Below are 14,556 nucleotides of genomic sequence, written 5' to 3'. Positions count from 1 at the left end.
AGTGATCCTCCCTTGTGGTGCTCAGACGTGGTTGACCAAAACTTCGATGGCGAGTATGCATGGCTTCATGTTCCCATGGATTCCAACATCAGGCCACTGTCACAGCTGAATGCCCCACAAATCTAGATATTGCATGATTTGGCCATTATTAATATGGGAGAAATACCACAAAACTCTTACAATAGATTTTTATCCTCTTATCAGATCATGAAAACTGGCAGAAAAAAATGTGATTTACATTCTGCCACTCTTCTGCAGGGGTGTCAGGGATGTATCTGTTTGAAGTTGTAGGAGGAGGATACTGACAAGCAGTTTCTCCCAGATCCACACAAAGCACGACTGTGGAGCTCTCTTAACAAGCGAAAATCTGTTTCACTCACTGATAAAGGCTCATAAAACATCAGGACAGTCACAAATGTGGAAGCAATTAATTGTGACACACAGTGAATAACTGTGCTGAAGGATGTGTAAAAGGCATCGTACGAGTAAATAATGGGACTGCTCGAGTGGGATCAAAAAGTCACCATAGTTGTGTATGTGCTACGATTGCTGAAAATTGTGATCACACAGCTGAAGAGAGGCACACAACTGTGCCTGCGCATTCTGGTGAGTATGGAAAATATGTAACAGACAGAGAAGATTAGGGCACATGTCAAGTGATGAAAGGAATAGGTCTGTATTCGTGTAAAAATTGCTTCATAACGTGCTAGTTCACCATTTCACTATAACTGCACAGTGTCACTCAGTATAGTGAGAGGTTTGTTAAGTGCATTCCAGTGACATCTGTCCATCAGTGTGCCACACAATTATAATGTACTAAACATTGAGATGGAAGCCAACAGCAGCAGGCCAGGATGGTATACACTGAAGTGACAAAAGTCTTGTGATACCTCCTAACATATGTTGGACCTCCTTTTGTCCCATGTAGTGCAGCAACTAGACGTGGCATGGACTCAACAACTTATTCAAATTCCCCTGCAGAAATAGTGAGCTAAGTCACCTCTCTAGCCATCCACAATTGCAAAAGTGTTGCTGGTGCAAAATTTTCTGTACAAACTGACTTCTCGGTTATGTCCCATAAATGTTCAATCTGATTCATTTCAAGCTATCTAGGTTGCCAAATCATTTGCTTGAATTGCCCAAAATGTTCTTCAAACCAAATATGAACAACTGTGGCCTGGTGAATGGTGCCTTATCATCCATGGAAATTCCATTGTTTTTTAGGAACAATAAGTTCACGAATGTCCGCCCCCGGTAGCTGAGTGGTCAGCGTGACAGAATGTCAATCCTAAGGGTCCGGGTTCTATTCCCGGTTGGGTTGGAGATTTGCTCCACTCAGGGACTGGATGTTGTGTTGTCCTGATCATCATCATTTCATTCCCATCAACATGCAAATCGCCGAAGTGGCATCAAATCGAAAGACTTGCACCCGGCGAACGGTCTACCCGACGGGAGGCCCTAGTCACACGACATTTATTAGTTCACGAATGGCTGAAAATGATCTCAAAGCAGCTGAACATAATCATTTCTAATCAATGATCAGTTCAATTGGACTAGAGGTCCCAGTCCATTCCATATAAATGCAGCTGACATTGTTATGGAGCCACCAACCACTTGCACAGTGCCTTGTTGACAACCTGGGTCCATGGCTTCGTGGGGTCTGCACCACACCCGAACCCCACCCATTAGCTCTTACCAACTGAAATTGGGACTCACCTGACCAGGCCATGGTTCTCCAGTCATCTAGGGTTCAATTGATATGGTCACGAGCCCAAGAGAGGCGCTGCGGGTGATGTTGTCCTGTTAGCAAAGGCACTCGCGTCGGTCAATTGCTGCCATAGCCCATTAAGGCCAGATTTTCCCACACTGTCCTAATGGATACATTCATTGTACAATTCACATTGATTTCTGCATTTATTTCACACAGTATTGCTTGTCGGTTAGCACTGACAACTATGTTTAAACAATGTTGCTCTTGGTCGTTGAGTGAAGGATGTTGGGCACTGTGTTGCCTGTGGTGAGTGGTAATGTCTGAAATGTGGCATTCTCAGCACACTCTTGACACTACAGATCATGGAATATTAAATTCCATAATGATTTCTGAAATGGAATGTCCTACGCATCAAGCTACAACTACCATTCCATGTTCAAAGTATGTCAATTCCTGTAGTGCGGCCTTAATCACATCAGAAACCCATTCACATGAATCACATGAGTATAAATGACAGATTTGTCAATGCACTCCCCTTTTATAACTTGTGTACATGATACTACTGCCATCTGTATATGCGCATATCACTGTCCCATAACTTTTGTTACCTCAGTGTATATTTCTGGATTTCCTGTTTTCATGAGCATTCATCCTTAATAATTAGGCTATCTAGGTATGCATCTAGGCCTGACTCAAATGCAGGTGTGAGTCCTGATCTGACAGATTTGCCTTTGTCATTGCAGGTTTATTACTATGCAGGTTCAACATGTTTGAATGCATTGCACTGATATCATTCTGTGTCACTACATCTTTATTGATATCATCCCCATTGATTCATTTGCTTCATTTCAGTGCATTTAATTCATTTCTTGATGGTTAGTTGGTATAAATATGGTAATATAATTTCCTGTCATCACACAATACTGTTCTGAGTGCAGCTTTGTGTTGTTGTCCTAGCACATTCATGATACATAAGTCTTGTTGTATTGTGTAAAAACAAAGAAAGTAAACTCTTTTGATGCTGATGCAGTCCACTGGTGTTCCATTGCCCATGTTAACAAAAGTAACAAGACTGTCTGTTAGCAATTGTCTAACATTACAAGTTTTCTCAAGTTTAAGAGCACTTCATAAGATACAGTACAGAGTGCAACTTATTTCTTTTGTTACTTACAGCATTAAAGAAGTAGAAATCGTCATCAGGATGGAAATAAAGAGGTGCTACATGTCCTGTTTTCTTGTCCCATTGGCCATGGAAATCATAAGTCATCACTGCTATCCAATCAAGATTCTCTGCCAGAGTTTTAACATCATAACCTGGATGACAACATAAAAAATGTAAGGTACATCTGAAAGCATACAAAAAAACACACTGCAAATGAATGACATTTCTCTTCCTATACCTGCATCAATTACAGTTTTGCTTGGAGATACAGCTGAAGATAACAACAATCCCTTAGGCTCAAAGGCCTGCCTTAACTCTTTGACCAGTGCAGCAAATGATGATTTGTCTGAAGCTGGTCCCTTGGCACAATCAACCTGAAAACATAAACAAAATTAATGAACTGTGTGGAACAAAATGCTCATTCCTTTGTATTTAAACATGAACAAAAAATTATTTCTTACATTAGTTACCAGTACTTTTAATGAATATTTAAAAGTGATGGTATGCAAATATCACAGCATGGATGTTTGCCACTTGTTTTTATTCTTTCTGTATCAAAGCTGTGTTTATGTCTGTTGTATTTCTATAGTTACCAATGCAATATTAGGTTGCCATATTGTGTATCTGTCAATGGCTCAATGCTTCTACTATTCAGTGAGTTGTTTCCTGAACTCTTAAATTATTTATATTCTGGCTGAATTATAGTTATAATATGCCAACAGAGACAGGCAAAAGCTTATATATTAACTTTTGGAGCCAGAAGCTCATCCATCTGATGGAGGAGAGGGAAACAAAACCCAAAGTAGGTGAGAACACTACAGGACAAGACAAGAAACAAATCAACAGCTGATAATACAACAGTGTGCTGAGTTTCCATTCATTCTGTCCAGATGTGTGTCCTTTGATCTGAGCATCTCTGATTAATCTTGTTTTTTTTTCCAAAAAAAGGTCCTAATTTTTTAGGAAACCTATTTGAGTGACTTTTATGCTTAGCAGATAAATACTTTTCTATAATCTGTACCTAGTTTCATTCTGAATGTAATTTTTCTTGTCAATCTTTCATTCATTCCTAATATCTAATCTATTTATTTGCATTTATTTCTTTGTTTGTTGTGATATATAGGTCATGGAGTTCCTTGTCCTACACATGCTGCAAAAATAAGTTTTAATTTTAATTCCAATATAACAAATTGCTAGACAGCTTGCTAGCTCAAATCATTAAAGAGTTAATAGTCTTGATACCACCTGAAGGAGAATAAAAGAAGTCTTCAGAGAAAAGAGAAGCAGCTGTATAAATATCAAGAGGTTAGATAGAAAACCAGTACTAAGCAAAGAAGAGAAAGCTGAAAAGGAGTATATAGAGGGGCTACACCAGTGCAATGAACTTGCAGGCAATATTATAGAAAGGGCAGAGGACATAGAGGAAGATCAGACACCAGGTATTATATTGTGGGAAGAATTTGACAGAGCACTGAAACACCTAAGTCAAAACAAGGCCCCTCGAGTAGTTGACATGCTGTCTGAACTACTGATATCTTCGAGAGAGCCAGCTATGACAAAACTATTCCACCGGGTGAGCAAGATGTATGAGACAGGAGACATACCCTCAGACTTCAAAAACAATGTAATAAATCCAATTCCAAAGAAAGGAGGTGCAGACAGGTGTCAACATTTCCAAACCATCAGTCCAGTAAGTCATGGTTGCAAAGTGCTGACACAGATTATTGACAGAAGAATGGAAAAACTGGTAGAAGCCTTGGGGAACGTCAGTTTGAGTTCTGGAGAAATACTGGAATATGCAAGGCAGGCCCAATGACTTATCTTAGAACATAGGTTAAAGAAAGACAAACATACACTTATAGCATTTGTAGATTCAGAGGAAGCTTTTAACAGTGTTGACTGGAATACACACTTTAAATTTCTGAAGATACCAGGGATAAAATGCAGGGAGAAAAAGGTTACTTCCAACTTGTACAGAAACCAGATAGCAGTTGTAAGAATCTAAAGGCATGAAAGGAAAGCAGTGTTTCAGGAGTGACACAGGATTGAAACCTATCTCCAATATTATTCAATCTGTATGTTGAGCAGTCTGTAAAGGAAACCAAAGAAAATTTTGAGGAAGAAGAAATAAAAATTTTGAGGTTTGTCAATGACGTAGTAATTCTGTCAGAGACAGTAAAGAACTTGGAAGAGCAGCTGAATGGAATTGACAGTATCTTGAAAGGAAGATATAAATGAACATTAACAAAAGCACACAAGGATAATGGAATGTAGTTGAATTAACTTAGGCAGTGCCGAGGGAAATAGATTAGGAAACAATACACTAAAAACAGTATATGAGTTTTGCTATTCGGGCATTAAAATAACTGATGAGAGGATACAAAAGTATTTATCTGGAGTGTAGCCTTGTATGGAAGTGACATGGATGATAAACAGTTCAGACAAGAAGAGAACAGAAGATTTTGGTGTTACAGAAGAATGCTGAAGATTAAATGGGTAAATGTAAGTAATGAAGGGGTACTGAATATAACTGGTGAGGAAAGAAATTTGTAGCATAACTTGACTAAAAGAAGGGATCAAGAAGGGATCAGTTCATTGTACACATTCTGAACCATCAAGGGATCAACAATTTAGTACTGAAGGAAAGTGTAGGGGGTAAAAATTGTAGAAGAAGACAAAGAGACGAATATAGTAAACAGGTTCAAAAGGATGTATGTCACAGTAGTTAAGTAGACATGAAGGGGCATGCACAGGATAGAGTAGCTTGGAGAGCTGGATCAAACCAGACTTAGGAGTGAAGACTGCTACAACAACAATACAGAGTTTTTCAGATGGAATGGTCAACAACAAGTGATATGACAGGAATGCTCTTTTGAAGCAAAAGACATCACATGGACATATACCTAGTCTAAATGATTTCTGATATAGAACACATTTAATGTATATTTCTTTTTGGGCCCAACCACATTTACCCTAATCACTGTGTTGTTCATGGCAGTATAATTAATTGGCCACCAAGATTGCCAAACCTTATGCCATGAAGATGGTATCTATTCTTTCGGACATGTCCAAAAGAACAGATACCATCAGTGACCATGCAGCCCTCTTAGAATGAAATGATAATTAAATCAAGACCCTAAGCTGTCGACAGGCGTTGGTAAACATCAACGGGGACAGTTCAAAATGTGTGCTCCGACTGGGACTCGAACCTGGGATCTCCTGCTTACATGGCAGACGCTCTATCCATCTGAGCCACAGAGGATAGTGTGACTGCAGGGATTTATCCCTTGCATGCTCCCCATGAGACCCACATTCCCAACTTAATGTCCATTACACTCATTACTCGCAGCAGACAATCTTACCGAGTCCCGTAAGAGTTCGGGAAATGTGTGTGCATCCAGCACAGAAGAATGAGGTCAATGGCCGGTTAGCCTTAACTATATGAAGATGGTATCTATTCTTTTGGACATTTGATTGTCATTTAATTATGCCATTAGATTTTTGTTTATGGGGTTGTAGTCTGAGATGTACAAGTAAAAGGTGAATACACAAAATTAACTTTTTGGACATTGCTGCCATCATTATGGAACATGCAGAGGCATTCAGACAAAAAACACATTTTCTCCTAAGAGTGCACAAATGCACTGAAGTTGATGGTGAGATATTCAAACATTCATTGTAAACTGCACGACAGCTATAATGTCATGTGTATGATAATGCTTAGAGGTGAATGGGCTAAACGCACATATTTTTAGTTAATGCTTCATAAAAAGAATAGTGTAATGTTTACTGCTGTTGTACATGAGTGAACCTCACAATGTACCAAAAAATACAGAAAATAAATGAGAATGTGTATTAAATGTGTTTTCCCTCGGAAACCATTCACAATACGGCATATGTCCATACGAAATTTTCTGCTTCAAATGACCCTTCCTATCACACCCCTAAATACTGACCATTCCTCCTGGAACACCCTGTATATGGGTCCAGAGCTGTATGACTTTCTTGATGCAAGTCATTTTCCTGGGTAGGTAGTTTTATTTTGAATAATCACTGTATTCCATGATTTAGCTATCAGCTATTTTCACCCCCTTGGGCCTTTTTAAGTTACCTGGTGGTGAAAATGACACCAAAAATTACAGTAGCTTCAAGTTGAATATACACTAATGTTTGATCCAGGACGGAATAATGGCAATATAGTGAAAAGGATAGACTCTATTCACCATATATCTACATCTACATCTATATCGATACTCTGAAATCCACCTTGCGGCACGTGGTGAAAGGTACCCTGTACCACTACTAGTCATTCCCTTTCCTATTTCACTTGTAAACAGAACGAGGAAAAAATGAATGTCTATAAGCCACTGTATAAGCCCTAATTTCTTGTATCTCATATTCGTGGTCCTTATGCATAATGTATATTGGAGGCAACATAATTGTTCTGCAGTCAGCTTCAAATTGCAGTTCTCTAAATTTTCTCAATAGTGTTCCTCGAAAAGAATGTCTCCTACCCTCCAGGGATTCCCATTTGGTTTCCCAAAGCATCTCCATAACACCTGTGTGTTATTCGAACCTACTGGTAACAAATCTAGCAGCCCGCCTCTGGATAGCTTCAATAACTTCCTGTAATTCAACATGGTCCAGAACCCAAACACTTTAGCAGTACTCAATAATAAGTCACACTAGCATCCTATATGTGATCTTTACAGATGAACCACACTTTCCTAGAATTCTCCCAATAAACCAAAGTTGACTATTCAACTTTCCTACTATAATCCTCACATGTTATTCCATTTCACATCGCTTTGTAATGTTATGCCCAGGTATTTAAACAATGTGACTGTGTCAAGCATGATACTTCTAACGCTGTATCCAAAAATTACTGCCTTGGTTTTCCTACTCATCTGCATTAACTTACATTTTTATACATCCAGAGCTAGCTGCCATTCATCACACACATAAGAAATTTTGTCTGATAAGACATGATTATTACAGCAGATGCACCAAATAGCTGTTATAATAAGTAATCTTTATATATGACAACTGTTTTGGCTTTATCACCATTTTTAAGTATGTCTAGATTGATATGCTGTCCATATTACATCATTAGTGGACTGTCTTATAACTGTCACTGTTTTAATAAGATGGTAAATGATGTCAATAGGTTGAATATAAAATGTTAATTAAACATTTGTTAACATATAGTGTCATAAGAGTGGAGCTGTCAAACCACTGTCATATTGTAATTAACATTTTATTTTCAACATATTGACACCATTTACTATCTTATTAAAACAGTGACTGTTATAAGACAGTTCATTAACAACATAATATGGGCATCACAGCATTCTAGAAGTACTTGAAAATGGTGTCATAAATAAAGATTACTTATTATGAACAGCTATTTGGTGGATCTACTGCAATAATCATGTCATTATCAGATGTATATTATGCTGCTGGCCATAAAAAAGAAAAATTGAGGAATTTTGTGAAAGTCATCTTGTAGCCTCCTACAGTCACTCAACGATGACACCTTACCATACACCACAGTGTCATCAGAAAACAGCCACAGTCTACTGCCCACACTATCCATGAAATAAATTATGTATATAGAGAGAATAACAGTGGTTCTGTCACACTTCCCTGGGGCACTCCTGACGGTACCCTTGTCTCTGATGAACACTCACTGTCGAGGACAAAGTGTTGGGTTCTATAACTTAAGAAGTCTCACATATCTGTGAACCTACTCCATACGCTGGTACCTTCTTTAACAGCCTGCAATGGGGCACTGTGTCAAACAGTTTCCTGAAATCTATAAATATGGAACCTGCCTGTTGCCCATCATCCATAATTCACAGTATATCATGTGAGAAAAAGGCAAGCTGATTTTCACAAGAGCAATGCTTTCTTAAATCATGCTGATCTGTGGACATAAGCTTCTTGGTCTCAAGAAAACTTATTACTGACAGCATATTGAAGGATTCTGCAGCAAACTGATGTTAGGGATATTGCTCTGTAATTTGGTGGGTCCATTCTTCTGCCCTTCTTATACACAGGAGTCACCTGCATTTTTCCAGTCTCTTGGGACTCTGCACTGGGCAAGAGATTCACAATAAATGCAAGCTAAGTAAGGGGCCAATGCTGTAGGATACTCTTTGGAAAATTGAACTGGGATTCAGCCCAGACCTGGTGACTTATTTGTTTTCAGCTCCTTGAGTTGTCTCTGTACACCAGGCATGTTTACTACTATGTTGTTCATACAGGAGTCTGTTCGATAGTCAAATGATGGTAATGATGCAGTTGAGATGTTGAGTCACAGACAGGCACAACAAAAAGACTCTAAACAAGTAAGCTTTCAGCCAAAAGGCCTTCTGAATCAGACAAGACACACACTCACATTCACACAAACACATCTCGCACACACATGACCACTGTCTCTAATTCAGAAGAAGGCCTTTTGGCTGAAAGCTCACTTGTTTAGCAGTCTTTTTGTTCTGCCTGTCTGCGACTTAACATTTCAACTATATGGTGAGTAACAATCTATCCATTTCATAATACTGTTGTACGTTAATATTTTTTATTCTTCTTGAAGCTGCTGTAACATCTGGCATTGTTTTATCAACAGGCAGCTTGAAAATGCCCATGGGGTGAAAAAAGGGATTATTTAAAAATAAAACAGGCTATGCAGGAAATGACTTCCCTGACTAAGATGGGAGTTTATTTGAATACTAGCATATCCTCAGTTCATATAGTACTATATCTCATAGCCTTTTTTGTTTGTTTGTGTGATTTTCAGCCCTGGTGGAATAAAAAACTCGTAATGGCTTCCAGTTTTGCTACAAGACTTATATCTGAATACTGAAAAGGAGCAGTTTGTGATATTATTCATGGTGGAAAACTATGATGATATTTTTCATTAAAAGGGAAAAAAGACTGAAAAGAAGAAATAACAGCTCTGAGACAAACTTTAACACTGTGCTTTACATTCACTCATCATAGTCACTTCCATTGAATTAGCATACTTCAATTTCTCTGTACACTACTAAAGTGGCACCAATTAATAATGCTTGCAGCAGGCTGTAAACCATGTGAAATAATGAGTCAGCTTTAAAGAGGTCACAACCCTAAGAGAAGATATCTGCATAATGTCATCCACATACAGAAATCCGTGAAGATAAAATTTTTTATGTAAAATAAATCATTGTATTGTGACATAAATGAGCCAAAATTTCGAGATCAAGTGAATTTCACATGAACAATGTCTCATATACTTTAAACAGTTATTTAACTCAAAATTCAGATCTTTCTTAATCTAAAACAAAGTTCCTGCATGAGTGAGGTGATGCAGTGTCTAAGGCACTGGACTCAGATTCTGCAGGACGAGGGGTCAAACCTCTTTACAACCACACAGACTTAGATTTTCAGTGACTCTGATAAATTATTTAGGTAAATGGTGGGATGCACTCTTTGAGAAGGGCATGGCTGATTCACATCTCTACCCTAGTCCAATTCAACCTTTGAGTATATCTCTAACAATGTCAATGGCATGTTAAGTCCTAATTTCCTTTCCTTCCTTCAAATTTTAGTCTACCATCATGGATCAAAGAGATAAATTAATGGATGAAAACAGCAAACTTGATCATTAAAAAACCTACTTACTGCTTACTAGCAGCAATACGACTGATGACAAGAATGTGACAGAGTTAGACTGGCTACATCCACACCCTGAAAATCACAGTGAAGTGCATGACAGAGGGTATTCCCTCTGTAACATGTATTAGCATTAGTTTCCATTCCATTTACTTACTGAGCACAGGAATATTTAGTTCACAAATAGTTCCATGTGTTCTGTAATTAGTCTAAGATCATCTTCACAGTCCTTAAAGAGAGATATGTAGGTGGTTGCAGTGTATTTTCAGATTCCCCACTTAAAATAAGTGATCCAGATGGTGTTTGTTTATTTATCCTCACTTAAAACTGGTTCTTGAACATTTTTAGGTATGCTTGCTGTGACACAGTTGATATCTGTCTTCATGTGGCAACCACACAGCATTTCCAATCACAGGATGCATACATGGGCAAGAAAAAAAAAATTCCTGGATTTCTTGAATGTTCACTTTTTCTTGGGTAAAAATACACTTTTTACCAGATGAAAGCAATACTTTCCCTCTGAGCTGTAAAACGTATCAATCCTTTGAATGGTAGATCTTTTATACACAGGCATAGAAATTCCCGGCACTTTAGGAAACAAAATCCAGCATAAAACAATGAGTTTTGGTAAGGTCTGATGTATGGGAACATGGTCTGCCCGGTTAGCTGCATGGTCCAATGCGCTGCTTCCCAGGCGGGAAGGCGCGCCGGTCCCCGGCATGAATCTGCCCGGTGGATTAGTGTCAAGGTCTTGTGTGCCAGACAGCCTGTAGATGGTTTTCAAGGTGGTTTTCTGTCTGCCTCAGTGAATGCAGCCTGGTTCCCCTTACGCCACCTCAGTTACACTATGTTGGCAATTGCTCCACAAACACTGTCTCTACACATGCGTAAACCTTAATTACTCTACCACGCAAACATCTGGGTTTACACTCACCTGGTATGAGACATTCCCAGGGGGAGTGGGGGTGTGGAGGGGGGTGGAGATCCACTGGGGGCCGAACCGCACAATAACCCTGGGTTTGGTGTGGGGCAGTGAGTGGATTGCTGTAGCCTGTTGTGCGGTTGTGAACCACTGAGGGTTACAGGGGGGACGAAGCCTCTCCATAGTTTCAAGGTCCCTGGTTCAATACACAACCCACAATGGGAACATGGGCACTGCATATTTTCATATTAAAAAAGTATAAAAAAGAATTCCACCAAACACAGCATGATAGTTTCTGAAGCACTGGCATTGCAACAGTGCTGCTCAATTCACTTTTGTCAGCAAATCTTGGCTCCATCACATGATGTTGTTAGCCAATGACAGCAAATACTCAGAGCATAGGACTTAACATCACAGTTAAGTAGTACGAACACACAAACATGAAAAGTTAATGATTCAAATTAATATGCATACAGTGCAGCTACAAGAAAAGCTAAGCTTTTGCAAATAATATTGATCTTTTTTAAGATGTGTTGCCCTTTGAGATATATCAAACACAAAGGTGGCAGTAAAATTTTAAATAATGCCATAAATGGCTGGTCTTCTGAGCCCAAAATTTCTCTAAGTGGCTGGTCCTCAAAGTGTTGAGTTTTGAATAAGAGTCAAATGCTCCATGATTTAAGAAATTCTTTTCACAGTCTCATGCTCAACAAATTCATGTTGCAAAAAAGGGAATTTGCTTTGAAAGTAACTCTTTTCAAAACACCATTCATAATATTTTCCTGTGACCTGTTAGAAACGTACACAGCTGTGGTGTCATGCTCATCAAAAGCTGTTTGTTGTTATGAAGTATTCCATAGTCTTCATTCTAAAACCTTTGACACATTTTACTGTCAGCAGATGCCTGTGTGTGAACTGTGTTTTGTTGTTACAAATGGCACATTTTCTTTGCAACTGAAGTTTTATTCTGGCGTTATTCTCTCATGTATGTTTTATTTCTCCAGGAATATTCTGCAGTAGCAGGCTAAAATAAAATTCCTCGTTAGAGTATCAGTTCTTACCTCTCAAAACTACAAAAATTTACCTGAAAACTAAAACAATGAAAAATTCCTTAATTCTAAAAAGTACCCAAGTTTATCCCATATGAAAAAATTCCCATCTTTTTTCCAGATTTCCCATTGTCCCAGGGTGTATACATCCTGCATTAGTTTAACAAATTTGTGACCATTTGTGTGTCTTTCTATATGTATTTGATACCTCCTGTCAGTCCTATTTGGTATGGATCTCTCACATTTAGCAATGTTTTGGATGGTTCACACAAGTGCTTTGCAAGCAGTCTCATTTGTGCACTGACTGTATTTTTCCAGTATCCTCTCAATGAACCAAAGTCTGCCACCAATTTTACCTATTACTGAGCCTGTGTAATTATTCCATTTCATATCAGTACAGTTTGTTACACATAGGTATTTGTATGAATTGACAGATTCCAATCGTCACTTGCTGATATTGTATCTGTTTATTAGAATATTATCATCCAAATGGTGTATGATTTTATGTAAAAATAAATGTAGACACGAATAAGTTAGACAGTTTTGTGTTATTGCTTGGCCAACAACTTTTACTACATTCCTGTGCAATATGTGTAAAGAAATGTATCATGAACAAAGTGTGTGGTCAGAGTAGGTGACAGCGCTATTTAATTTACTGCAAACAGATAACAATAATAATAATAATAACATTATAATTTTGACATTTTGGATGTTTTATGACATTTGGGATGTTTTAAAGCAAGGAAGAAGATTGGTAATGAATTTTATTATGATCCGAACTGATTGTAATATTCAACTTCGAAAGCTGGAATTAACTTCTGTCATTGTTGTAACACAGCTAAACAGGAAATGCCATCATGGATATATCCAAGAAGAGACACAACTGCAGTATCACATTCTCATTACAAATATATGTCAATTTTCACTCAACATTCTTTTGTTTCTTTCTTGGTCAGTAATATTGAATGATTTATCTACATCTGTTTTATTTTTTAATACTTTTGACAACTTTCTCCTTTGCCTGTTGCCATTCTCAAGCTCTGAACACAAAAACTTGGAACTTACTAGTGTGTTCAACTTATATCTGCTACATTACTACCACATATTATTCCAAAGTATAAATTTGTATTTATGTTTGTTCATAAGACAATTTCTTTTTCTCCAGCCTATTAACTGATGTAGAGCTCTTGGGTTTCCAGCCAGGTGGCAGTGTTAAGACACTGTAATATTTCAATGAGAGTCTCAACACGTCACCAGAAGATGAAGACTGTGACACTCATCAAAACATTGTGGTATCTTTATGCTGTCACCTGGCTGCAAACATAAGAGCTTTTCATTAGTAGAATACACGAGCAAATTCTAGTCATACAACATATTAATTGTTTGCAATGTTTTTGCTCTTGATAGAGAATGGACTTCTGTCATGAAATTGGAAGAAATCTCAAAACTTAACAATGGAAGTTTTATTTCCACTCATATTTGCGGCAGAGGAGAAGGAAACGTCATTCTGGTCTCTTTATGTAGTCTGAGCATTTACTTTTGACTACTCTTTCCTGATGTAGAATAGCTAGGAATATAGTTTAAGGAAGCTATACCTGCCAACAAACAGGATATTCCCAGTCAAGATCCAATCCATCAAAGCCATATTTCTCCAAAAATTCCAGAACATGTTTAATGAAGCGCCGCCTTGCTGAAGGACTGTTCACTAGTCGACTGTATTTGTCACCAGCAGAGTCATTCCAGCCTCCAATAGCCAGTGACACTTTCAAACCTTTCTTTTTATAAGCCACTACTCGTTCATAGAACTCTGTTGAAAAATATGTAAAATTTTTTATTTGAGCAATAGCAGCAGTCACAAAAAATTAAAAATGTAAATTAAAAATGTAAATAGATAACAAAATTTGACAAAATTCACATCAGTGTTAAACAATCAAGAGAGTAATGTATCAACAGCCATTGTATCCTCACCACTCCCCCCAACCCCTTTGCCCACCATCTGTTTCTCTATCTGGACAATACATCTCACATTATTGTACATTCAATTTATTTTAGTTGCCGA

General features: G+C 38.0%; 1 protein-coding gene across 1 annotated transcript in view; it reads right to left on the bottom strand.

The window, feature by feature from the left end:
* The window catches only part of LOC124788421 (probable chitinase 10), a 231,877-nt gene that overhangs the window by 70,453 nt on the left and 146,868 nt on the right, over positions 1 to 14,556 (bottom strand). The window contains exons 25-27 of the mRNA XM_047255688.1: positions 14,093 to 14,304; positions 3,112 to 3,247; positions 2,883 to 3,025 (exon numbers count right to left, since the gene is read on the bottom strand). Of these exons, the coding sequence (XP_047111644.1) occupies positions 2,883 to 3,025; positions 3,112 to 3,247; positions 14,093 to 14,304 (491 nt within the window). The remainder of the gene's footprint in view (positions 1 to 2,882; positions 3,026 to 3,111; positions 3,248 to 14,092; positions 14,305 to 14,556) is intronic.

The sequence above is a fragment of the Schistocerca piceifrons genome, chromosome 3 (assembly GCF_021461385.2).
Source record: "Schistocerca piceifrons isolate TAMUIC-IGC-003096 chromosome 3, iqSchPice1.1, whole genome shotgun sequence".
In the NCBI taxonomy this organism is placed as follows: domain Eukaryota; kingdom Metazoa; phylum Arthropoda; class Insecta; order Orthoptera; family Acrididae; genus Schistocerca; species Schistocerca piceifrons.
This window is presented reverse-complemented; position numbering and strand designations above follow the sequence as displayed.